At 42.9% G+C, this 27,894-nt stretch overlaps 1 protein-coding gene and 1 long non-coding RNA gene across 2 annotated transcripts in view; both read right to left on the bottom strand.

Annotated features, from left to right (window-relative positions):
• Positions 1-27,894, bottom strand: part of LOC121442880 (acidic repeat-containing protein-like) — a 96,724-nt gene that overhangs the window by 57,994 nt on the left and 10,836 nt on the right. Inside the window, exon 5 of the mRNA XM_041644524.1 lies at positions 26,714-27,561. Coding sequence (XP_041500458.1) covers positions 26,714-27,561 — 848 coding nt within the window. The remainder of the gene's footprint in view (positions 1-26,713; positions 27,562-27,894) is intronic.
• LOC121442850 lies at positions 287-10,983 on the bottom strand. Its single transcript, XR_005973603.1, has 3 exons — positions 10,923-10,983; positions 2,899-2,967; positions 287-1,186 (listed from the first exon to the last, which is right to left on the bottom strand). It is a non-coding gene; the product is annotated as an uncharacterized LOC121442850 (long non-coding RNA).

A 27,894-nucleotide genomic window follows, 5' to 3' on the forward strand; every position in this document is an offset into this window, starting at 1 on the left:
ACAGGAAAATAGAAAACAGGTTTCTTAAACTGGATATGGGGGGCACAGGCCTGTAATCTGAGCACTCGGAAGATGGAGGCAGGAGATCATAAACTTGAGATCATCCTCAGCTACAAAGTGAGTTGGAGGGTGGGGGAGGAGACAAAGCAAACAACAAAAAGTTTCCTAGATAACTTCCCAAAGCCTTCAACCTCTAATCAAGCATTAGGAAACCAAAAGAGTTGACGGAAATGCTTCTCACAACATAATGTTCTCCTTCCTTAAGATTAAAATTAAGCTACTGAGCCATACAAAAATGTTTCTGCCAAGTCAGTCATCATTCAGACTTCAAGTTTCAGAATCTGCAGACTCACAGCACATGCCTCTCTTCTGAGGAGGAAGAAAATAAAACCTCACATGACAGGAATGCACCTAGGTTGAGGTCCCTGTAATGCAAGCGCAAACATCGCTGGCGCCACCTAACAGCATCGCACTGCGCAAACGCTGCGAACTGCTGCGCTCCATGGAACACCCCTAGACGCAGCAAACGGCCAACCAGATCCATTAATCTACTAGACAGGCCCGTAGAGAATATTTGCTTAATGAGATTAGTTGGACTCGAGGTATGTTAAAACCCAATTTTATCCAAAAAGGCTACAGAATAGGACTGAGAGAGCCAGTCAATCAGATTACTCATCTAGTCAACCGTTCACAGGGGCTCATTCGCACGCAATGCGCATTAACGCTGCGCAGCCTTTGCGCTACTGCAGGGTCACAGCGCATCATCAGAAGAGCAGAATGCTGCAATCCAAACAAAGAAGAAAAAGGAAAAAAAATGAACAACAAGAAGAGTTAGAAGCTTTTACTAGTAAATTATCTAATAATTTTATTATCTTAATTAAGTTTTACTTATTTTTGACAGAATTGTGGCTATAGTATAAAACATTCTTTTACATAACTTGTAAATAAAATTATTTTAAGCTGTTTCTGAAGCCACAAGACAGAAGATTCAGGCATGGAGGCAAATTGTTTTGCTGTGGCAGTTACAAACCCGTTACCATATTTCTCATCATGTGACTTTTCGGTGCGTTCCTTGCTGGAAGAGGAGGAGGAGGAGGTTGTGTGTCTGCCCTAGATCCAGGCCTCGAGCTCCCTTCAGCGAGGCACCTTACGCATGGAATAGGAGGTTTCACCCACCTGAAACCTTCTAAATACAATATCAATGGTGAAAAACCAAAAACAAGAGAGAAAATAAAAACAAGATCATTAGTAAAAGTTCAACAAAGCAATTGAAATTCTTTGGATGTCTATTACATATGGGAATGAGGACAGTCTCAAGTCTGTAACATGGGAAACATGCAGAAGGGAGAGGGTTAATCAGGGCTATTGCATACAGCAGGGATTTTTGCTGGAAGAAAGGCTCTTCATTTTCTACAAAGACAACTTAATTTTGCTGCCATCTACTAGGAATGTATGCTGGCTTGAATTTTCAAATGCACTGATTACAAAAGAAACACATTGCATTTCACTCAAGAGTATTTTCTGGTTTACTAAGTTCTCACAAAAAAAAAAAAACAAAAAACAAAAACAAAAATAAAAACCAAAAAAAAAAAAAAACCAGAATGACATTTTTCAAACTAGGTGTCTCCAGAGCTCTGAAATAAAGAAGTCAGCAACCTAAGGCAGGCGCAACGTCTCAGCCTAAATCGATGTCTAAAGCTGCAGTGAAGTGCAATTCATGTTAGCTGTCCGCTTGGTGGAGTGACAATTGATAGGAGCATATCAGATATTTGTTCTAGAAATTACCAATTGCTTTATCAGCTAAGATTGAAATCAACATAGTTAATCAGCTGGAAACCTACATAAGGTTAATCCATAGTGTTGGTAGAATTTTTGCACTTAAAACTAGTGCTTTTAACATTAAGTGGTGCTGCAAAGCCTTCTCCCTCCCTGGATGAACAAACAGACAGCTACGCTGCGCATACACTCCACGCATTAGCATGCGCGTGGGGCTCAGAGCAACAGGTGGGAGTTTCAGAAGCATTCTGGTTTCTCCCCACTCCTCACCCCTGCAGCGCGATTGCGTAAGGTGGCTTGTAACAAGACAACTGCATTTATAAATTTAATTGTAAATTATACCAAAAGCTTTAATTAACCCAACCTAGAGTTCAAATTCATTATTTGGAAACACAGAATGCTAAAAGCCACCTTTCCACTTTGGCAAGTTTTCTTTCGATCAGTCCATTTCCAAACAAACCAGCTTTGTCCTCATTTTTTTTTAAGGAGGTGGGTGGGGAGGGATAAAAGAAGGAAGTGAGGAAGAAAAAGAAGGTAGACAACTAGGATTGGGGAAAAAGGAGGAATTTGGGGAGGAAGTGGAGACAAGAGGAGCAGGAGTTCCAATTATTAATTTGCAATATTTTAACAGCCTTTCTTCCACTGTAAAAAGGGTGAGGAAGATGAAGGGAGGAAGGTTAAATAAGAATTTTAAATGCCAGTATTACAGGGTAACATTGGATGAAATTCTTCTCCACTTACAAGCCACAAAGGACTTAGAAGAGCAGCGTTTTCAATGGCACCTGCATTATATAGGCGTCTTGAGCCAAAAATCACTAGCAGGCAAGCCTCAGATTTGAAGGAATGTTATTGATTCCCACATAGGTCATGATGGAGCCCATTGTTATAAAGATGATCTAGCTCAGCAGAAGGCTCCACAATGCTCATGTTCTTGCTTTACCCCCAGATTTAGAACAGATATGCCAAAGCCTGGTCCTGCTCTAGTCTGAGGCAAGTCATGCTGACGTTTTCCTCAGTTTCATAGGACTATTTTATGAAGATAGCTTAATGAAGAGTTGAAGACTTGGCAAAAGGTACAGGTTTTCAAAACTAATGCTTAAGTATGTTCTAGCAAACACCTACCTTGGCTTCTTCCAAGCGACCCAGGGCTTTGAGCAGGTTCCCCAGGTCACTACGAACACAGTACAAATCCTATAAACCCAGAGATAGTAGTATTAATTATATTGTTTTCTCAAAAAAAAAAAACAAAATCCCAACATCACTTCTACACATCTAGCGCTGCCATTTTCTTGTCAGTTTAATGCAGCACTTAAACTTAAGCACAGGCTCCCAACTCCTCCTATTCTAATTCCCAGAAAATACAAAAGGAGCCCGAGGGGGACAAATCCGACCAGAACTTATAAGATATTTACATAATTTATTGCTCTTCCTAAGTCTGAATACTATCTTTGACTGCAAAAATATGTGTTTTGCTATCAGCTGCTGCTCCAGTTCTGGCTGGGAGATCTGTGACACTATTGTCTAACATTCTTTCAAATGCATTTGGCCTCATCAGTTTCAAACACAAGACTACAAGACCTTTCTAGAGCCTCTCTCCTCTCCAAATGTCACCCGTAGGAAAAAATGATTGAATATTTATTCAACTGTTTTATTCAAGGTTATGATGAATCATTCCTGTATCAAGGACCAGAAATTTTCCACAGCAGGAAAAACAGCACTGCACTTAGCAAGTGATTACATGTCAACAAACCTACCCTTTGGCTCTCAGGCTTATTTAGAAACCTTGATTTCATTTCATGCCTAGGCAGAAGGATTACCATCCAACCATAGCCTCAGTCCTGCACCTGCCACTACATTACTCATTAGTATTAAGTACCATCAGAGCTGAGTGGGCGAGTAATGAAAAGCGGCTGACTCTGCGTTTTATTAGCAGCTCAACTGTGCTGCTAGTCCGACTCACCAGTCCATTCAGCAGGAGGACATGCTCAACAGACAGTAAGAATCTATCAGTCGCCGGGCAGTGGTGGCGCACGCCTTTAATCCCAGCACTTGGGAGGCAGAGGCAGGCGGATCTTTGTGAGTTCGAGACCAGCCTGGTCTACAAGAGCTAGTTCCAGGACAGGCTCCAAAACCACAGAGAAACCCTGTCTCGAAAAAAAAAACTTAAAAAAAAAAATCTATCAGTCCTCTTTTCCATCTTCCTCTCGGAGAGGCAGCTTTGCTTCTGCCTCTCTCCCCACTTCTCTGCTTCTCCCCTTCTGTCTCTTTCTCCTCTTCTCTCTCTCTCTCTCTCTCTCTCCCTCTCTCCCTCCCTCTCCCTTTCTGTCCCCCCCCTTCACCCTTCCTCCTCCATAACCCCCTGAATAAACATTCAACCTCACCCTGCAAAAAAAAAAAAGAATCTATCAGTCAATAACAAGCAGAGATAATGGCAATATGAGTCACGTTTATCATCCCAAACTGTTATGTGGGTGAAAGAACCTTAAATTAAATCCTACAAAGTAAAATTTTATTAAATATTCCAAAGAATTACCATGTATATTGGTTTCCAGAATTAGTAGTTAGTTTTACTGATAAACTGACTCTGTATTGTTTACTGGCATTCACTGGATGAACTGAAAGGTCTGCCAATAAGGTAATGACTGGCTAAACTGGGACAATTCCACGATCTACTTGAGTTAGTGCTGTCCCTCAATCAGTGACTGATGCTTTGGAAAAGTATGGTTATCTTCTAGTGGCCTTAAGCACAGGCTGATAGTAATCCTCAAAGCCTCTCATGTAGCAGGCACAGTAACACACACCTGTAATCCTAGCACCTGGGAAACTGAGGCAGGAAGATGGTCCTAAATTCAGGTGCCCAACCCCACCCCAGTTATATCATAGGGAGTTCTAGACCAACCTTTACTACAGAATCAAGACTCTGATGATGAATGAATGAATGAATGAATGAATGGATAAATAGTGCATGAATAAATAAAAAAGCAAAACAGAAAAACAATTCACAGGTACCAATAATCTTATTACCGACTAATCGCCTTCTGTAATTAGTCTAAGTACTTTGGAATACTATTTGTATTTTGAGAAATAATGAATTCTATAATCTTGCTATCTACTTTGTATAGGTTTCCTCCTCTGAACCTTAACAAGGTAGCCCTCTGTCTGATGGGCTATGTCTGAAAAACCTAATCTGCTTACCCAAGCTCCCTCTACCATTTTTTAGTGGGTGGTATGTATCTTTAGACCTTCACCAATTTCAATGGCTGTTCTAAGCCACAAATCAGAAACACAATAACTGACTAAAAGCTGCATTTTTAAAGATATGTTTTTATTATTTTTAATTTCAAATATGGGGTGTGCACATCAGTGCAGGTACCTTCAGAGCCTAGAGGCTTATTGCATTCTCCTGGAGCTGGAGTTACAGGTGGCTGTGAACTGCCTGACATTGGTACTGGAATTTGAAATTGGGTCCTCTGGAAGACCTGAGCCATCTCTCCTGCCCCACCTATATATTTTTACCCACCATTACATAATTTTACCAGCTAGTTTCCATGAACTCTTAGATGCATGACTATATTTAGTTATATCATCTAGATTCATCATTATCTTATAGACTGGCAATGTAGGTCAGTTGGTAGAAAAAAATTAGCCAGTATGTCAAAAGCCCTAGGTTTGATCTCCAGAAAATGATAATATAAATACCTTCAAGATTACAGTGAAATAATTAGTCCACTTTAGCAAAAGGCAAAACATATCCTATTAAGTGGACTAGTAGAGTGGCTGAAAGTAGAGCTCCACTTGCCCGGGATACAACAAGGCCTTGCGTACCTAGTACCACAAACACAAACGCAACAACTTTCAGCTGGCATGGTGGCACATGTCAAGTGGCATGGTGGCAAGTGCTCCCACTTGGGAGGTGGGAGCAAGATAATCAAGAATTCAAGGTCATTCTCAGCTACTCAGTCAGTTCAAGGTCAGCCTAGACTAAGTGAGACTCAGTCTCAAAAATGCCAAAATAGGGCTGGAGAAATGGTTAAGAGCTACTTAACCATTAACATGCTACTCTTCTAGAGGACTTGAGTTCAATTCCTAGTACTGTAAGCTGTCTATAACTTCAGCTCCAGGGGATCTGACACCTCCTCCGGGCCTCCATGTGCACAGATACAACAACACAGATACATAACAACAACATTTAAAACACCAAAATAATAAAATAAACAAAATCATGAGATCCAAATCTACACACACATGAATACACATAAGATTACTTAAATGTCGCCGGGCGATGGTGGCGCACGCCTTTAATCCCAGCACTCGGGAGGCAGAGGCAGGTGGATCTCTGTGAGTTCGAGACCAGCCTGGTCTACAAGAGCTAGTTCCAGGACAGGCTCCAAAGCCACAGAGAAACCCTGTCTTGAAAAACCAAAAAAAAAAAAATTACTTAAATGTCTACAAAGTATAAGAACACTACAATTCTACAAAAGTCCATTCAAAACCTTGTGTCAAATTCTGCTTCATGTCAAATCAAAATGGTATCTAAGAGAATTACTTTGTTTAAACCTTACTCCTCTGTTCATCCCTAATTAATACTTATGGAAACATTAACTTAATAATAGACCTAAAACCAAGAAAAATAAATTAGACATACACACTCAAAGGACAGATTTTAAGCTGGGCCTTCATAGATGAATAGAGACTTAATAAAGGAATAGGGCATCAAAAACAAGGAAAACACAGTACGATTAAAGGAACAAAAAGGTGTTCCTATGTAACCATCCCTCCTCTCCTAGTCTAACAACTGCTTCCTGACTTTCCTCTTAATGTTCCACCTCTGGACCCCCTTGACATCACTCTACATATGCACACATTGAGGAAAATCAGGCCAAGAAAAACCTACAGTGGTTCTCAACTGCCTCTCAAACTAACTTCAAACTCCACAGCCTCTATTCTTCTGAAATCTTCCAATTGACTCTGCCCTGCTCCACTCACTCCTCACTACTACTTGACTCACCACTTCAGTCTGGGAAGTCTACTTGCTGTTTACCTTCCTACAGAATGCTGAGGACCTAAGCACCCTCTCAAGAGAGTCTTCTGATTAATACTCTCCAACAATAATCACCCGAGGAGCTTACATCTTTTTCCTTTATGGATCAGGTCTGTCTCATGATAACCCCTCCAGAACACATTCCCCATCTCCTCACCCAGCACTGGACACAACAATAAGCACTTGAATATTTAAATGTGACCCTTGCCAGACAACCTTAACAAAAAGCAGAGTGGAGAGAAGTAGATAGAAACGGAAGGTTTTCTCATACTTCAGCTATCTGGGACTCTCAAAACAACAAAATCAACATGACAGTAACACATGATGGGATGTCAGCCACTCTCAGCACTGTGTTATCATCTACCATTCAAGCAGAAAACAACTTCTCAACAATTTCGCACTCAGGCTCACAGCTATCACACAAAGGAGTACTGTATGCATAATTTGTAAAGGGATTGCCAAGTATGGGTAATTCTAACAAGCAACATGAGAAAGAACACCAGAAGAAATAGCACCTTAAAATATGACAAGCTAAGCCGGGCGGTGGTGGCGCACGCCTTTAATCCCAGCACTCGGGAGGCAGAGGCAGGCGGATCTCTGTGAGTTCGAGACCAGCCTGGTCTACAAGAGCTAGTTCCAGGACAGGCTCCAAAACCACAGAGAAACCCTGTCTCGAAAAACCAAAAAAAAAAAAAAATGACAAGCTAAAGTTTCAGCAAATGTATTAAGCCATATAACATTACAGAAGGCAGCTCCAAATAGAAAAATATAAAGCAGCTCTATCTCAAAGCTCCTGGCAGGGCAGTGGTGATGCACGCCTTTTATCCCAGCACTCAGGAGGTAGAGGCAGGTGGATCTCTGAGTTTGAAGCCAGCCTGGTCTACAAGAGCGAGTTCCAGGACAGAGAAACCCTATCTTGAAAAACCAAAAGAAGAAAAAGAGAAAGTAGCACCTCCTCCTACAAAAAAGAGAGCCAGGTGGGAACACACCAATGTCATTAAGAAGTAAATTCATTGTTTTAGTGCTATCTTGCTTTGAAAGTACATGATGCTAAGTTTCCTGTTAATAGGTTAGACATTTAACAATACAAACTATGCACAGTATATATTTAGATAGTAGCACAGCTTTGTCTATCATTTTAATTTTCCTTTCACAATATAATGCTGTGATATACTGTCTGCAGAGGTAACGCCCTACTACACATACAAACAACTAAAAACCTGAGCCAGGGCTGGGGATCTAGCTTAGGTGAAGAGTGCTTATCTACCATGCACAATGTCTGGTTTCTATCTACAGTACTACATAAACTGGGCATAGTGGGACATCCTATAATATAATCTCAGCACTGGGAAAGTGGGGCAGGAAAATCAGAAGTTGAAGGTCATCCTCAGCTACTTAATGAGTTAGAGGCCAGCCTAGGCTACACAAGACCCAATGTCAAAATAAATTAACAAAATTAACCAAGATTACAAGTATGCTAGAGAGACAAACTAAATTTACAAGTCAGCAAGTAAAGGATAAACCTAGCCCTAATTACTGAAGGAAAAGAATGTACTATCCTGGCCCTTAGAAGAATCAAGTTCAAGCCTTGCAGGTAGACCTTTCAAGGTTAGCCGCCTAAAACTGTTAGTAACTAGATAGGACTGCAATAAAAATTACAAATGCACTCTAATTTCTTTTTTTCTTCTTTTTTTTTTTTTGGTTTTTTAGACAGGGTTTCTCTGTGTAACAGCCCTAGCGTGGAACTCACTCTGCAGACCAGGCTGGCCTCGAATTTGAACTCACAAAGATCCACCTGCCTCTACCTCCTGAGTGCAGAGATTAAAGCCATGCACTACCACCGCCTGGCTTCACTTTAATTTCAAATATGCATTGAGTACCTCTGAAAGAATATGTAAGAAATTACTTTCATGGGGCTAGAGAGATGGCTCAGTGGTTAAGAGCAATGACTGCTCTTCCAGAGGACCCGGGTTCAATCCCCAGCACCCACATGGCAGGTCACAACTATCTAAAGATCCAGTTGCAGGGGATCTGACACCTTCACACCAATGCACATAAAATAAAAGTTAAATAAACCCTAAGAAATTACTTTCATTATCTGCAAGCCTATGTAATTTCTCGCTAGATTAAAAATAGAATGAATAAAAATCATTTATTATAATGAACTCACAAATTAAAAGCAACATGTAGCTAAGCTAAGGTAGTCATTCCAATGAGCAACTGGCCCAGATCCAAACTCTATACATCGAAATGAACAGTTAAAACAGCCATTACATATAGTGGGTTTTTTAATCTTTTTTAAAAACTAAAAGAAAAATTTAAACTTTCAAAATTAACTTTAAAATTGTTTAAACCGGGGGCTGGAGAGATGGCTCAGCGGTTAAGAGCATTGCATGCTCTTCCAAAGGACCCGAGTTCGATTCCCAGCAACCACATGGTGGCTCACAACCATCTGTAATGAGGTCTGGTGTCCTCTTCTAGCAGGCATATATGCAAACAGAATATTGTATCCATAATAAATAAATAAATATAAAAAAAAATTGTTTAAACCGGGTGGTGTTAGCACACGCCTTTAATCCGAGCACAGAGGCTATGGATCTCTGTGAGTTCAAGGCCAGCCTGGTCCACAGGAATTCCAGGACAGCCAGGACTGTTACATAGAAAAACCCTGTCTCTGGGGGGAAAAAACTGTTTAAAAGATATTATGATGGAAAATAGTTAGAAAGCTTTGGCAAACTACTAAAATAAGCTTCAATTTGCTTATTTTATAAAACTGGAGTTAAGAGCCAGGCAGATAATGCAAAATGATTTCCAGGCTGTGCACAAGGGCAGCCTTTGGCCACAGAAGGTCCTTTTCAGATTTCATTTCTTGTTCATGTCAACATTTGCTTCAATAATTCAACTTTAAGCCGGGCGGTGGTGGCACACGTCTTGAATCCCAGCACTTAGGAGGCAGAGGCAGGCGGATCTCTGTGAGTTCGAGGCCAGCCTGGTCTACAAGAGCTAGTTCCAGGACAGGCTCCAAAGCTACAGAGAAACCCTGTCTCGAAAAAAAAAAAAAATTCAACTTTAAGTTTCAACATCCAGTTCGCCATTGCTAGCTACGTGATCTCAAGAAAATTACATAACCCTGAGTCTGTTGGGGTTTTTATATTGGTAAAACTGGAAACACTGTCCTCTTCGTGAAAAGGATCATGGTAAAGATTCAGAAAGACTTATCTGAAGCAGCAGTGTCTGAGCCTATAGAAGACTTTCGATAATGGCAACAGTAGGAGTTAATCATTAAGCGCTTCCCCAGGGTGGTTGCAAAGTCAATGTTGATGGAGCTCAAGTATATGCTGATGCTGCCAAGACCCACCCCATCCCTAACACTTATCTCTTAAAAGTTTATAGCCACTTTCCCTTAATTACATTAACAGTTTCCAGGGCATGTGTTACATCCCTGTATTTTACTTAAAATTTTTTTGTTCTGCATTTTGAAAGTTCCCAGACTGTAATACAGTATAAACTTAATGTCTGTCAACCAGGATACACTTGCTCCCTGAAAACATATGCAACTCAAATCAACAAAGAATTAAAGAACTAATGCAAAGTCTAGTCTGAACATGCAATTGCCTTAATTCTACTACTTCTAACTTGATCGAGGGAGGGGCTATATTGAGATCATTCTGTACTCTAGTTTTCATGTCACTAATATACTAGCAACAACTTTTAAAAACCATTTTATACTACAAATTAAGATCTTTAACCCATCATTCCTTGAAAATCAAGAATTGTTATAAATACCCATCAGAATTTTCCCAAAGTTCACTAAAATAGCACAAAAAAAAACATGTGTCTTGTGCTTTATTAGTATTACCAAAAGAATTGATGGGAGTTTTTTGGTAAGGATAATTTTATGCTATTTAAATAACTTTTTAAATAGGGCAGACCTTTATGCAGACCAAGTAAAACCAATTTCATCATTTCAAGTGCATAAACATATTAAACATCTCAACTATTGATTTTCTTTCATAAAAAAAACCTATTGTCTAAAGTATCAAACGATGTTTGCTTGTTTGCTGGATTGCTGTAAAAGGAAAACAACTGATAAACTTTTACTTACAGGATTGTACTGAAGAGCAGAGACGTAAGCTTGTACTGCTCCTTCCATGTCACCTGCTGCTAACTGCTGTGCCCTCTGCTGGACCCCCTGTTGTCTTAGTATAAAGCTGCTAGACACCCTCATGGGCTTGGGTGATGGCAGTGAATAAGTCTAGGGACACTTTGGGGCTACTAGACATCAATAAGCCATAACTCCTGAGTCCCAGCAGCTCCGGCCAGCAGGGAAAGTGCAGTAAAAATGAACAAATGCCAATAAATCTATGCTACAAAGCAAAGGGGTGGCACACGCTGAGTCCATGACTGAGCTTAGTGGCAAGAGCTGTCTGGGGTGGCTTCCTGGAGGTTCAAGGGGCAAGTGGCATCTCCAGGGGTAAGAAACTGAAGGAGTGTTTTATTTCTAGGCAGAAGAGAGGGCAGCAGCAGAGGCAGAGAGGCTGAAAACAGCAATGCTTTGGGGAGTTGATAAGTGGTTTAGCTTCGCCAGATGTGGTGGTACAGAACAGTGTTTGGGAGTCAGAAGCAGGTGGATCTCCATAAATTCAAGGCCAGCCTGGTCTATAGAGAAAGTTCCAGGCAAGCCAGAGCTACACAGGACTGATGGTGATGAGGCTGTAGGATAGCCTGGGATAAGGCAATGGGATCATAGGCCAGTCAGAGAACCTTGTATTGCTTATTTGGGTAATACCGGATCTTACTGGGGAGAAATAGGCTTGGGAAAAAGGTGGGGAAAATGGCGCTGAGGAGATGGTTCTGTTGGGAAGAATGCTTGCCGAGCAAACACGAAGACCCAAGTTCAGACCACCAACACCTTTGAAAAAGCTGGGCATGACCAAGTGTGCCTGTAACCTCAACACTGTGGGGTAGGTTGGCTGCCTGCCAGCTTGGAGTTGGGGGAAGATATGAGCTCCGGGTTCATGAAGAAATACGGTGGAGAGCAATAGAGCACACCCAATATGCTCCTCTGACCTTCACATACGTGTACACATGTACACACACACACACACCAGCAACAGAGCCTGATGGTTTGCGAGCAGTAGTTAGCACATAGCCACCGAGAAGAAATGGTCAACAGGAGCATTTTCCATGTCTAAAGCGAAGTGGAAAAAATAACCAGAGCAATGGATAAGGAAAATGTGGTACATTTACACAGTGGAGTACTACACAACAGAAAAAAATAATGACAGCTTGAAATTTGCAGGCAAATGGATGTATCTAGAAACATCATATTGATGGGTGGGGGTGGTGCATGCCTTTAATCTCAGCACTTGGGAGGCAGAGGCAGGCGGATCTCTGTGAGTTCGAGACCAGCCTGGTCTACAAGAGCTAGTTCCAGGACAGGAACCAAAAAAGCTACAGAGAAACCCTGTCTCGAAAATCAAAAAAAAAAAAAAGAAAGAAAGAAAGAAAGAAACATCATATTGAACGAGGTAACCCAGACCCAGAAAGACAAATATCATATTACTCATAGGTGGTTTTTAAACATAAAGCAAAGAAAACCAGCCCACAAACCACAATCCCAGAGAACCTAGACAACAATGAGGGCCCCAAGAAAGACTTACATAGATCTAATCTACATGGGAAGTAGAAAAAGACAAGCTCTCCTGAGTAAATTGGGAGCATGGGGACCATGGGAGAGGGTTGAGGGGGAGGTGAGAAGAGGGAGGGAGGGGAGCAGAGAAAAATGTATAGCTCAATAAAAACAATTGAAAAAAATAACCAGAGCTTTCCAGAATGGCAGGTGACAGGGCTACCCACTGCACATCAGTCCTCCCAGGCAAGTCACAGATGTGCCATGACCCTCTGTGACAGGCTGGACTTTGTTTGAAGCTGCAGATATGCTAGAGCCCAGGAGAAAAGGAATGGAAGCAGTTAGCTGGGGAAGTTTGCCCTACGCTATATATGCCTACAGTCACATCTAGTCTCGGTGCTCCAAAGACTACTCCATCCTTCTACAAAATGAAAAGCAAGAGGAAAATGTTAAAATAATATATCCTGCTTATTAAAGTATCAGTAATGGTACACTGATAAAGATAAGCATTATTTGTAGCAGGCCTCAAAAACTGGACCCCTCAAGACATCCATGCTCTAATCCCCAGAACATGCGATCAGGTCACTTTACATGGTAAAAGGGACTAGCTGTGCACGGTGGTACATGTCTGTAATCCAAGTACTTGGGGCAGGAAGAGCAACAATACAAAGCTAGCCTGGGAGACATAGTGGGTTTGAGACTAGCCTGGGGTGACATAAGGAAAGTCCTGTCTCAACAACCAAACAGGAGGGTGTGGTAGTATATACCTGCAATCTCAGATTTGAGAGGCAGAAGCGAGAGGATGTCTGTGAGTCTGAAGTCAGCCTGATCTACCTAGTAATTTCCAGGCCAGTCAGGGCTACACAGTGGAACACGGTCTCAAAAAAAAAAAAAAAAGCCAACAAACATGGCAAAGGGGAACTGAGGTCGCTAATCTGTGACCCAACTGATTTTAAAATTAGATTTTGGCAGGTCATAGTGGTGCATGCTATAATCCCCAGTATTTGGAAGGCAGGCAGAGACAGAACTGGGAGTTAATGACCTACCTAGGCTACATAGCGTCCAAGGTCGGAGCTGAGCCAGGTGGGTAAGCAGATAAAGTTACTTGTCACCAAGTCTGACAAGCTGAGTTCAATCCCTGGAATCCACAAGATAGAAGAGAACTGACTTCCAAAATTTGTCCTCTGACTTTATATGTGTGCTATGACACAAACATGGCCCCTCCCCCACAATAAATGTAATAAAAAATTTTTTAAAGAATTCAAGGGCAGCCTAGGCTATATGAGACCTATCAAAGATAGTAATAAATAATAAAAATAATAATGATAATAATGGGCTTGGGAGAGGGCTCAATTTGTGAAGTACTAATCATGTATGTACAAGGAGCTGAATTTGGTCTTAGCAACCACATAAAAAGTTAAGCATGGCCAGGCGGTGGTGGCGCACGCCTTTAATCCCAGCACTCGGGAGGCAGAGGCAGGCGGATCTCTGTGAGTTCGAGACCAGCCTGGTCTACAAGAGCTAGTTCCAGGACAGGCTCCAAAACCACAGAGAAACCCTGTCTCGAAAAACCAAAAAGAAAAAAAAAAGTTAAGCATGGTGGTGTGCACTTATCACCCCAGTCCTGGGTGGGTGGTGACAGGAAGAACACAGTAGCTTGCTGGTCAGCCAGCCTAGCCGAATTGGAAAGCACTACAACCACATGAGACACTGTCTCAAAAAACAAGGTGGACAGCTCTTGGAAATGAAACCAAAGGTTTGTCACTGGCTTCCACATGCATATACACATGTACATATGTGTTCCAAGACAAGCGCGCGCGCACACACACACACACACACACACACACACACAGACAAGAATTCTCTAAGTGGACCCCAAGTCTCTAGAAGTGAACAGAAAGTAAAAAAGATGTTTTGTCTCAAAGAAACTGTAAGTCCCAAGTCCCGGTCTCTGGCCTCCATCTTTGGAGGCCCTGTCCTTGTGCCTGCCAAGCCTTGACCCCTCCCTGGAGGAGTGTCAAGACAGCCTGCCAAAATCTTGACCACTCTTCCAGGCTACTTAAACTGCTTCCCCAGAAGGTCCCCTGGTGGTCTCTCCCCCCCACACCGTGGTCATGTTCACGGTCTCCCGGTCGACCCCCCCCCCCCCGTGGCCACCTGCGAGTGCAGGAATCCCATTAAACCTGGATATTTTTAATTTGGCTTGTTGTGATTTGGCTTGATTGGGATTTTTGCATTGGCAGAGAGCTCGCACTAGGAAAAATTCCTAACAGAAACCAAGAAACGGGCTGTGGAAGGCCTCTAGGTACTGGAAAAGAAATGGATTTCCAGAAGTTCCCGTCAACACTTTAATCATAATCTAGGTGACTCATCCTAGATTCTTGACCTTCCAAACTCTAAAATATTATAATATAATAGAATATCCGTGCTGCTCTAAGCCACAAGTTGGTGGGCATTTTCTGTGGCATTCACAGGAGTACATACACTAAAACAATGTTGGGTCCTATCCACACCCTCAATAGCTCCCAGAGATAGGCAGTCTGCTCGAGCACTTGAATAGGAGAGCTGGAATGTGAGATGGAAACATTTATTTTCTGAATGATTGCATGCTTCACTCAAATCCATGAGCAGCTGGAATTCATGAAGCAGGCTGGCTCCTCACACCCGAGGAGGCATAACAAGCTGGCAGAGTACTCACTACGAGCCACTTACTCTGTTGTGACAATATTCTCCTGTTCTCACTGCTCTCCCTCCCAAGAAACATCCTTTTCTTCTGACTCATTCCAAGTTAAAACCCAATGTGGATCCAAAGGGCTTCAAGTATTGTCAAGAGCTGTATGGTTAGCAAAAGAACTCTTTATTAAGAAAAATCATCAATAATAACAAATCAGAAAACACATTTAAATCCCAATACTTAAAACCTTACAGAAATAGTTTTCTAGAACTTCTTGCCAGTAAAGGATTTGGCTCACATAACTATATTCCAGGCAAACCTTAAGGATTTGCCTTTTGTTTACTGGCAAAATAATCCTTGCTGAGTCTTTTCATCACATTCCCATGGCTGATTCCTGCCGTGCCGTTAAACACGGCTCTATAATTCTCCTGCACATATTTGGCAAATGGTCTCACATAGGGCACAATGGGGGTTCCATCCTTGCGAAACAATGGCAGCAAGACCAGATGCCCTTTGCATCTGGCACAGATGAAGCGTTCAGTGTTCAGCGATCTGGTGTAGCGGCCAATCCTGGGGAGAAAGGAGATACCACAGCACAATAACAAATTAATCACGACCCCTCAACAGCAGCTCCAACTCCTCAGCTTTATGCTCAAAGCAATTTTCTGTGAGTTCTGAGGAGCCCCAGGCAGCAGCAGAGTCAGGCCAGCTCAAATTCAGGAAGATAATGGAGAAAGAGAACGAAGAAATAGTGAGCTTGACTCCTTAAATTGGTCCATAGACTTACTAAAGATCGATTTGGTCCTGCCATAGTTCAAGGCTACAAAGCTAGCTCAAGACTAGCATATAGGCCAGGCGGTGATGGTGCATGCCTTTAATCCCAGCACTCGGGAGGCAGAAGCAGGCGGATCTCTGTGAGTTTGAGACCAGCCTGGTCTACAAGAGCTAGTTCCAGGACAGGCTCCAAAACCACAGAGAAACCCTGTCTCGAAAAACCAAAAAAAAAAAAAAAAAAAAGAAAGAAAGGAAGGAAGGAAGGAAAGAAGGAAGAAAAGAGGGCTGGCTGATGATATGGCTCAGGCAGGGGAGCCATGTAGTGTTTGCCTGGCAGCCATGAGTCCCTTAGCTCAATTCCCAGTACCAGAAAAAGAAAACAAACAGCTATTGGAGGCTGGAATAACAAAAGAATTGGGAAAAATCTGAAAAGGCCTTACCTGTATTTGCACAGCATGCATTCATAATAGATCTTGTAGTGAATTGTGTAGTTATGGCAACGGGTGACCTTGGGCAGTTCTGGGTGTACTGAATTGCATTTTTTAGCATAATATTGCCATGAGATACCATGAGAATCCCGGATGCCATCAAGCAGCCAGGAGGCTGCATGGCATAGTTCATGGATCAAGGTGTCCCGGATTTGATCTTGAGAGAGAAATGAAAAGAAACTGTCAGCACTAAAATGAATTTTCTTCTGATCTACTATCCCATAAGCCCTTGACTTTCACCCCTACCAAACACAAGGCTGTCTCACAGAAGCACAGTCGGCTGCAATTGTTGCCTTCCCAGGATCCGGAGAGTCAAATTTCTACCCACATACAAGCTAGTTTTGGTTTTGACTGCTTCTTAAGTGGTCAGGTCTTTGGGGAGCAGCTCCAGCATGTTCATCCTTTTGTGGGACATTGCTCGAAATGTACCTGGACGAGGCTTGCTTTCTTCACGCTTGGGACAAAGGTGGGCTCAGGAGGTATGTATGGCCATGAGATTTGGTGAGCAGAAGTTTGGGGTAAGAGAGAGATCTGAGCTGGGTTCTATTATGAAAAAATTAATTACATTTATTTATTGTGTGTGTGTGTGTGTGCATGCACATACATGCACATGCATGTGGAGACCAGAGGATAACTTGTGGAAGTCAGCTCTTCCCTTTGACTATGTAAGTCCTGGAGAAGAAACTCAGATCAGCAGGCTGGATGGCCCTGAGCCTTCTCACCCCCCTCCCCACACCCGTGAGCTAGACTCTTAACAACTGACTAAATTTAGAATTAGAAAGGCTATTTAAGTCCATACATGACCTTTAACCCTAGCACTTGAGAGGATGAAACAGGTGGATGACCCTGGGTTAGAGATCAGTTAGCATTATATGACAAGATCCTATCTCAAAACAACTTTGCTTTGTTTAAGTATTTTTTCTTACTGATTTTTTTTGTTTCTTTGTTTTGATTTTAGTTTTTTGTTTTCTTGTTTTTTTTTTTTGAGAGAGAGAGAGAGAACACAGGCAAACATACATAAAGGTAGGTGGGAAGAGTTGGGGGAGGGGAAAGAACATGATCAAAATACATTGTATAAAAAATATTTTTTAATTAAAAACAAAAAACCGGCAGCCCACTTCTGTAATCCCAGCACTGAAAGGCTGAGGCAAGAGAACTATACAAGTTCAGGGTCATAGTATGAGGCCAGCCAAGGCTACACTAACCTGTACCCTCACCCTCCCTACCAAAAGGCGGCCATTCAAAGCTGAGTTGGGGGGCAGACACCTGTATGTAGTTCCAGTTACTCAAAAAGCTGAGACAAGAGGTCTGCTTGAGTCCAGGGGTTCAAGACTAGCCTGGACAACATAGCAAGACACCATATCAGAAACAAGACAAAACACTTGATTCTAAAAATCTGTTGTCGCTGCTATTTGATGGCATACTACTTACACGGCATGTGTGAGGCTATAGTCTCCAATATGGTGGGAGCATTCGGGAGAAGTCAAACAAAATGTAAGTAATGATTGGATCTACAAAACCACGAGCTGCATTTTGAGAGCCAATGGGCAAAGAATGGATAAACCATGGGCTAGCAGCGAGCAGTGAGAAGCCAGATAAAACCCGTGAAGCAGGAGAAGACTACCATGGCCTTGAAAACCAGGCTCTGAGCAGGAAAGCAACATAGTAGCACACACACACAAACTGAGGGAACAGAAGGAGGGGATAAGTCACCAGACTTTGACAAATGAAAAACTGTCTGGCTAGAGCGGGCATCTTGACCCTTGGCAATTGAGAGAATGGAGACCTGGCTTTGGCAAAGGAAATGTGCAGATGGGCCTGGAAACTACACTGAATTCCTAGGAAAGGTGAGACATCTAATAATGATGTCCTCTCAGCAACATACAGAAGGCCTACCCACATGGAAATGACAGTTCAAAGCTGTGACACAGGTTGCCGGGGATGAGTAATTTAACAGATCAGAAGGACAGGGTGCTAGGGTAAATCCACCATAGTCCTGGAATCACCTGCAGAGTCGCAGACTTTTGGAGAAATTGAAATCTTAGCATAGCGCTGCCTCTTGGGTTGTTGTATCTCATGGGTAGTGCATAAACCAGCAGTCCGTAGCATCTTTTTATTCCAAATGATTTCTATTTTCTCTGGCAACTGAAAATGAAAAGCAAACAAAAGTATCAGAAAGCAGTTCTAAAGGTTTACTTTTTTTTAAAAATGTATGTGTATGTGTATAAGCCTGAGTTTATATGTACCACATGTGTACCAGAAGAGAGTGTCAGGTCCCCTGGATCTGGAGTTATAGAGCAGTTGCGAGCTTCCAAGTGCATGCTGGGAACCAAACCTGGGTCTGTTGCCAGAGCATTAAGTGCTCTTAACTGCTAAGCTATCTCCCTAGAAACAACTCATATCAGAAAATAAGAACAAGAGTTTTTCTCCCTCTGAGAAAAAGTAAGAGGACATGCCAATGTGGACGAGGGAAATTTCACAAGGCACCACCCCTAGATGAAACGCCACAGGTAATAACTGCCCTGCAGAAATAATCAGTTTTCCAGTGATGAACTCTTATCGGCTATACAATCCCAAGAGCTCTGCTCTAAACACATAGGAGCAACACTAAATGGACTCAGTAGGTTTTACACATAGCCGGGCAGTGGTGGCGCACGCCTTTAATCCCAGCACTCGGGAGGCAGAGGCAGGCGGATCTCTGTGAGTTCGAGACCAGCCTGGTCTACAAGAGCTAGTTCCAGGACAGGCTCCAAAACCACAGAGAAACCCTGTCTCGAAAAACCAAAAAGAAAAAGAAAAAAAAAGGTTTTACACATACTACACACACACAAAGAGGTCATTAATTTGAGAGGTGGAGATATAGGAAGAACAGGGGTGGTAGAAATGACACAAAGATAGTAGTCACATATGAAATTCTCAAAAAATAAAAACAAAGTAAGAGGAACTGTCTCCTACATTCTTGAGTTGCTGAAGAGAAATTTATGCAAATAAAAAACAAATCTAAACATTGAAGTCCTGGGAATGACAATTAATAGGTTAATCAGGACACAAGGAAGGAGATTTTTAAGGCTACAGGACCTTCAGGATATAAGAATTCCCTCCACAAAGCCTCTTCAGCAGAAGACTGTAACACTGGATTAAACAACAACAAACGATCTACCGGTGATGGTACAGCTCAGGGGTAGGGTGCTTTCCTCACATGCAGGAAGCATGGTAAGAAATAAAAGAGCCCAAAACAAACAAGCAAAACAAGTGGCCAGAAGGTCCCTACCTCTGCATTTTCTAATCCAGTCCATACCACCAAGCTATTGGCAGATGGATTCAGCAGTAGCTTCCCGTCACACATTCCTGTGCACTGGTTCCTACCAATTTAAATTTAACTTTTCCTAACCTACTTGCCAAGGCCATCGAAGACAAGACAACAAGAGCTTGCTGTACCTAGGCCCTGTTCTAAGCACTTTATGATTATGGAAATATTGCAGTCTAATAGTAACTCTGAGGTAGTAAGTAGAATGGGCCTGAGTTCTGTACCATGGATTCAACAAACTGCAGATCAAAAATGACTACAATTTATTACATAAATGTACAAAACTGTCAGATAATAAAAAATGACAAAAACATGCATCTGCTAGAAATATACACAGAGGATGAGCAGAGGACATTTTATATAAGAGATTTGAGCACCTGTAGATTTTGCCATTTGTTGAGGGGTACCAGAACCCGTTCCCTGCAGGCACAGAAAGATGACTGCACTATTATTGGCCTCATTTTACAAGAGACATGGGTAAAAGGAGGCTAAGCAACTCATCCAGCTCCTTCTCATCATCTTCTTTACCTTATCACATGTCCTTTCCCTGCTGCCGTTCTCAGTACAAACCATTTTTTAAGGAGCAGGAGCCTCATGTCTTTCAGGAAATCCTATTTTCTGACTTCTCAGACTTTTCAGTCATTCTCCCTGTGCTAATCTCCTACTGTAATAGCCATCTGCTCATATATACAACCAAAACAAGTTCTCTTTCACACAAGCATTCTCTCTCATGTTTGCTAAGTCCAAAGTGCCCCCCCCAAATACAGCTGCGCTGGTGACCATGTCCTAAACAGAAGGACTAACTGGGTAAACAGACGATTATTGGGTAAGGGCATCTAGTTCCTGATTAATCTGAACAGCCTATATCAGCACAAAGACCCCTACCTGCTGACTATCATAAAATCTGCTTGCTTTCCCACTGTTTTGCTTCTCTCTGCCCCTCTGAGAGAGAGCCTTGGCAGTTTGGACCCCAATAAGTCTTTCTTTTCTACCCATGGAGTGGTCCAGGTCTACTCAAACTAGCACAGCTCCAAGACATGAAGCAGACATGGTTAGTACAGCAGCCAAGCATGCTGGTGTACAAGAGGTATTCAATAGAAACTTATTCGTTGTTTCTACCTTTCCATCAAAGACAGTGTGGTTAAGTAGTGCGTAGATTTTCTGAGCCAGTTCTTCCTTATTGTGCTTGAAATTCCTTCCAGAATACTCTTTTAACTTCTCAATGTTATTCAAGAAACATCCAGGAATTTTGCACATACGTTTCCTACAAAGGTAAATTCAAGTGAATTTTTCATGGCTAAAGAAATAGGAGAAGACATGCATAAAGGTCTAAAAACTTGCTGTTCTTTCCTTCCGGCTCATCATATATTAACATTTATTTCCCAGGCTCCATTCAGTGTTTCTCTTTACTCTTGGCACACATTCTCAAACGTTATGAGGCCAGGTTTCAACCTCAAAACTGATAACTACACCTACAGCTTCAGTCTCTGATGTTTCTGATTTTTCATTTATTCAATGTAAATTCCCAACACATTTATGAGTCTATCTTTAGCCTAAGAGGCTCCATAATGAAAATTCTGTCACAACTGACAGAAAACCTTGGAGGCATTTTGAATGCATTTTCCCTTACCCTGTGTTCAACTGGGATGTGAACTGCTATCTTCTGACTGTGGGCTCTCCCGGACAGCATCTGCTTTGCAACTCAGGTTCACCTCTCTCATCAAGACCTGCCTTCCCCTTCATAGAACAGCACTCTCTAACTACCAGGCTCTTTTCATTCTAACCCAGTACCCACTCACCTCCAGATTCATTTTGTTTCCTTCTGGCTTTTCCTTGACCAGCTGGCCTGGTATTCAAGGCCTGAGTCAATGTGATTCTAGCCACTGTTTCCAGCTACCACTTCTACTCTGCTCAAAGTGGGCAGCTCAAACATTCCCTGGAGTGAATGGTGATTTCCCATTGTGCTGCGGCATCAACTCTTTCCCGTGATACAGAGTGACCCATCTCTGCCTTTCCTGAGAACCACCAGTGGCATTTTAGTATTTGCAAAGAACCTCTCTTTGCATCATATCATTGTTTGTTCCCATCTCTATCTTGCAAATGAGGATACTAAAGCTCAGGTGTCTGACCCAAAAGTCAGAGACAATGGATCTTCTGACCCAAATCCTCAGTCTTTCCATTAAACCATGATTGGGCCAATGCTCAGTTGCTACTGATGTAAATAGAAGTGGGTTTTTTTAAATTTGCTTTTTAGTGTTTGGTTTGTTTGGATTTTTTTCTTTCTTTCTTTTTTTCTTTGGTTTTTCGAGCCTGTCCTGGAACTAGCTCTTGTAGACCAGGCTGATCTCAAACTCACAGAGATCCGCCTGCTTCTGCCTCCCAAGTGCTGGGTGCTGGGATTAAAGGCGTGCACCACCACCGCCCAGCTTTTTTTTTTTTTTTGGTTTTTTGAGACAGGGTTTCTCTGTAGTTTTGGAGCCTGTCCTGGAACTAGCTCTTGTAGACCAGGCTGGTCTCGAACTCAGAGATCCACCTGCCTCTGCATGTGCCACCACCGCCTGGCTTTTTAAAAATTTATTTTACATCGCGACTGAAGTTTCCCCTCCCTCTTCTCCTCTGCCCCAATCCACTTCTCCTCTATTTATGTTCAGAAAGGGGCAGGACTCCCATGGGTATCAACAAATCATGGCATATCAAGGTAAGGTAAGACTAAGCACCTTCCCTTGTATGAAGTATGAAGAACAGGTTCCCAAGAGCTGGCCAAAGTGTTAGGGACAGGTCCTGCTCCCATTGTTAGGAGTCCCAGAAGTAGAGCAAGCTACACTGCTGTGGAATATGCCTTTACACTGTGTGAATATATGTCACTGTGATTGATTTAATAAGGAAGCTGACTGGCCAATAGCTGGGCAGAAAGAGATTGGGCTAGAGAGCCAGACTAGGAGACTGCTGGGAGGAAGAAGGGGAGAGCCTGGAGTCTTCAGCAGAGAAAAAGAGAAACAACATGAGCATGCCATACTGAGAAAAGGTACCAAGCCATGTGGCAGAGCGGAGATGAGAAATACAGGTTAATTTAAATGTTAAGAGTTAGCTGGTAACAACTCTGAGCTATTGGCCAAGTGTTTCCAACTAATATTGAGTCTCTGCATTTGGGAAACAGCTATGAGACAGGAAACTCCATCTATACTACACAACTGTAACATATATGTAGAGTACTTAGGTCAGTCCCATACAGGCTTCCTGGTTGTCAGTTCAGATTCTGTGAGTCCCTATGAGCCCAGGTAAGTTGTTTTTGTGAGTTTTCTTGTGATGTCCTTGACCCCTCTGGTGTCTACAACCCTTCCTCCCTCTGGAAGTGTTTTTTTTGTTTTGTTTTGGTTTGGTTTGGTTTGGTTTGGTTTTTGTTTTTTTTTTCTTTTTTTTAGGAGATAGGCTCTTGTCACATAGGCAAGGCTGGTCCCAAACTCGTGGGAATCATTCTGCCTTTTCCTTCCAATTGCTAGTATTTACCATATGTGCCATTATACCTGGAGGAGGCTTTTAAAAAATTATGGCTAGAACAAACCACAACCAGATAGAGAAGCCCACAGAGCTAGAAAAATGAACTGCCAACACAGTGAGTTTGGCTTCACAAGCTCACATTTTTGCTTTAACACTAGATATGTATCAGCAAAGGCAGATGACAACCACTACCATCTGTCAGATGCAGCAGAGAATGGGACCTCCGTGTCTACGCAGAGAAAGCTAGCCTTTAGACTTATTAGCAAACTTTTCCTCAAAGTTTGTGCACCCCACATCCAAACTAACAACAAGCAGCCTAGACAAGAGCTATGGGCAGCAGTGCAGGAGGCTCTCAGAGAGATGGAGTACAGTAAGATAGTGGTAAAAATTCAAACAGGCTAATCACCTTCAGATAGGGTAGTGACAGGACACCAAGAGGCAGCTTCTCCTTTCTTCTGTCATTCTCTAGCAAAGCAACCTGGCTATTATCAAAACAAGCATCCCTACAGACAAAGCAGCTTAAACGCATACATAGAAACTGAGTGTGGTGATGCATGCATGCCTTTAATCCCAGCACTTGGGAAGCAGAGGCAGGCAGACTTCTGTGAGTTCCGGATCAGCCTGGTCTACAGTTACAGGACAAGTTCCAAAACTACAGAGAAACCCTGTCTCAAATGCTCCCCCCTCCCCCGCAAAAGAAAAGCATATAGAATCCAGAGATGAAGCCTTGTTGATAGGGGATCCAAGAGCACACGGTAAACTGTCTCAATCATCTCAGCCACCCAAAAGCACAGGGACACAGTCTTTTTTCTCAGATCTAAACTGACCTCCCCTACCCAATGCCTGGCATACCTTTTCCCCTTCCCCTCCCTGAAGACAATTTTTCTCCCAAAATATAAGCTTAAGAGTATCACCAAGCTGAAGTAGCCAGTTCATCCCCAAGCACCACAAAACAAAAAACCCACAAAAAATCAAAATGCTTACACACACACACACACACACACACACACACACACACACAGATGCTTCTTCAGATATACTTTCTCTCTTTTTTCTTTTTTCTTTTCCACCAAGACAGGGTTTCTGTGTGTGGCTCTGGCTGACCTGGAACTCTCTATAGACCAGGCTGGCCTTGAACTCAGAGATCTGCGTTCCTTCTCTTAAAAATAATTCAGCTGTAGCCAGGCAGTGGTGGTGCACACCTTTAATCCCAGCACTCAGGAGGCTGAGACAGGCAGACCTATGAGTTTGAGGCCAGCCTGGCCCACAGAGTGAGTTCCAGGACAGCCAGAGCTACACAAAGAAACCCTGTCTTGAAAAACAAAAACAAAAGATAATTTAGATATAAGTGTGCATTACCCCTGAATGGAAGTAAAGCAGGAGATAAAAATTGAAATCATATTTTGAGGGGGAAAGTGAGATTTTAAGAATCGAAATGAGAAAATGTAACAACTTCTAGCTTAAGTATTAACATGTCTTTGACTCATACAATCACTTGTTTTTAAGGGCTTCCTGTGACTCTTAAAGAACTCCAAATAAGCTGGGCAGTGGTGGCGCACGCCTTTAATCCCAGCACTCAGGAGGCAGAGGCATCTCTGAGTTGAGGCCAGCCTGGTCTACAAGAGCTAGTTTCAGGACAGGCTCCAAAGCTACAGAAAAAACCCTGTCTCGAAGAAAAACAACAACAACAAAAAAAAAACTCTAAATAATCTACTTCACCCTAACCTTTTTTTCTGAGTCAAGGACGCTTTGAAAATTCACAGGATAGCATTGATGCAGCTCAGTGACACAGTGCTTCACAGCATGTTCAAATCTAAGGACTCTAACCCCAATCCTGTCTAACAAAACAAAACCGAAGAATACACACAAAAGGGGAAATGTGTTCATGGAGAAACCTGTAAGTCATTTTTAACTACCTTCTCTTTGAACTCAAATCAAAAAGTAGGCTCTTTCTCCACTGTAATTACTTTCTTCGTAGCTTTTTGAGATAAGAATATCAGGTAGCTTCAGTCTGGCCTTGAACTCGATTTGTAGAGGGTGGCCTGGAACTCCTAATTGTCCTGCCTCTGCCTGCCAAGTGCTGGTATTAATGTGCCATCACATCAACTGTATTGGCTTATTAAGTACAAACTGATGACCATCAGGCTGTGTCCAGCCTAATACATATTTTGGCTACATATCCATCTTTGTCCTGATTTTAAGGACAAATGAAACTTTAGAGGCCAGAGCTGCTGTGAGGATGAAGGAAGCACACTCTGCCAGGTAACTACTAGAATTTAAGTAGAGCACACAGGCCTGGTCCTTTGGCTGGATGGCTGGGGGTAGAGGGGTATACCATGACAACACACAGGACCAGAAGATGACCTCATCACTCTGTATGTACATGCCCACTTAGGGTCAGAAACTTTCATCTAATCAGACTCCTGTTCATTCCCTTGGAGTCTCTAGTATCTCCTGGATACTGGAATCAAATCCCATGCAAGTGAGTACTTTAGCAGTGCACATATCCAGTCTTTGCAACTTTCAACTTTTGCTGCAATGGGTTTCTTCTGTAAGGCCCCAATTTTTTGGTCCACTATCAGTTAAAAAAATAAATAGTTGATTGTACCCTGAACATCAGTACCATCAAGCAGAAAGGGAAGCTCAAAAAGAGCTCTTCTAAACTGGGCGGTGGTGGTGCACGCCTTTAATCCCAGCACTCGGGAGGCAGAAGCAGGCGGATCTCTGAGTTCGGATCTCTGAGTTCGAGGCCAGCCTGGTCTACAAGAGCTAGTTCACAGAGGCTAGGTTGCATAAGCAACTATGATGCCTGTATGGTGTACCCCATATATATCCCCAGCAGCACCTTCACCTAATTTGCATGTCTAACCTTGCCTTTTGCCTTCTTCCAGAACCCACGCACGGCACCAGTAACTCCAGCCAGAGACTTCACTCATTTTATTTAACAAATTTATTAAACATCTGTTACATGCCACTCACAAGGCTCTAGAGAATAAATCATTAAGAGTCCTCTTATAAACAAACTACCAAGAGGACAAATTTGGCAACATGTTACGAGAAAAACTCCAAAACTGGGAACGCTGCATAGAGGACTTGACAATTCGAGTAGTGGGGGCATGTCAAAGATGATGACCCAAGATATCATAGGGACAGGAATTCAGGGGAAAAGCACTCCATGGGGACTGAACTGTAAATGCTAACATATTGGAGCATAAGATGGACATGGGAGCCCCCACCCCCATTTGCAGAAAGATCCTTTTTACTCATGTGTACGTGCCCTTTTGCCTCTACGTTTCTTTAATGGCATGCATTTGGCAGGCTGGTCTGATGATGTGGGCTCATCAGGGGGACTAGACTCTGCAGAGGCACTTGGCAGGCTGGGCACATCCTGTGAGACTACCCGACGCCGTTTCCTACGTGATTTAGGTGGAGCCATGCATATAAATCTATTCTTTCTTTTCTTTCTCCTTTGTTGCGCCAGCAGAGCGGCAGCCTTTCTCTCCTTGGATTCTTGGGCTGTAACACTTTGCTGGAGCTCTGGCTCCAGCTCGGGCTCAGGCTCCAGCTCGAGCTCCGGCTCAGGCCCAGGTTCGGGCTCCGGCTCGGGCTCTGGCTCGGGCTCCGGCTCAGGCCCAGGTTCGGGCTCCGGCTCGGGCCCAGGTTCGGGCTCCGGCTCGGGCCCAGGTTCGGGCTCCGGCTCGGGATCTCCCTCTGGCTCTGGCTCGAGATCTCCCTCTGGCTCTGGCTCGATATCCCCCTCTGGCTCGATATTCCCCTCTGGCTCTGGCTTGAGATCTCCCTCTGGCTCGAGATCCCCCTCTGGCTCGAGATCCCCCTCTGGCTCGAGAGCCCCCTCTGGCTCGAGATCCCCCTCTGGCTCGATATCCCCCTCTGGCTCGATATCCCCCTCTGGCTCTGGCTCCCGCTCAGGCTCGGGCTCGGGTTCAGGCTCAGGCTCAGGCTCAGGATCCCGCTCTGGCTCGGGCTCAGGCTCAGGCTCAGGCTCAGGATCCTGCTCTGGCTCAGGCTCAGGCTCAGGCTCCCGCTCGGGATCCCGCTCTAGCTCAGGCTCAAGCTCAGGCTCCCGCTCGGGTTCGGGCTCAGGCTCCAGTGGTGGTTGTTTGGAACTTTTTCCAGGGGCCCCTATTTCACAAACATCAGCAGATGAAGTAGCCCCAAGAACAACACAATCAATTTCTTTTTCGAGAACAGGCATTTGGCACTCATCACTAGAAACATCTTTTTTCTGCTCAGAACCCTTTAAATTGGGACTGTCATCTTCATCATCGATAACAATTACTTGAGACTTCTGATCGCTGGAGCCCTTAACGTTAGAAGACTCATCAGAAGAAGACTCGTCAGAAGACTCATCTGAAATTCAAGAGACATCTATAAATATACTCCTTCTATCCAACCCACTCTGTATATACAGACATCAGCAGGTTATTGAGCACAAATTAAAAAAACTGAGTGTTTGGACATTCTGAATCACAGTTAAAAATTATACTTATAGATTGTTTTCCCTGTATTTTGTGTTTTACTAAGAGTAATGACAGATAAATTAGCAATGAAAGTATTATGTATGCTATGCCCACTTTAAAATCACATTGTCTAAACAACATGAAGTATTTGCTCAGTTGTTCCTAAACACAAACCTGCTGCCTTGTGGTTCACAGCAAAATGTGGGCAATTACATCAATAAAG

The sequence above is a fragment of the Microtus oregoni genome, unplaced genomic scaffold (genome assembly GCF_018167655.1).
Source record: "Microtus oregoni isolate MIOR12 unplaced genomic scaffold, Mior012 000097F_ref0000449, whole genome shotgun sequence".
Classification (NCBI taxonomy): domain Eukaryota; kingdom Metazoa; phylum Chordata; class Mammalia; order Rodentia; family Cricetidae; genus Microtus; species Microtus oregoni.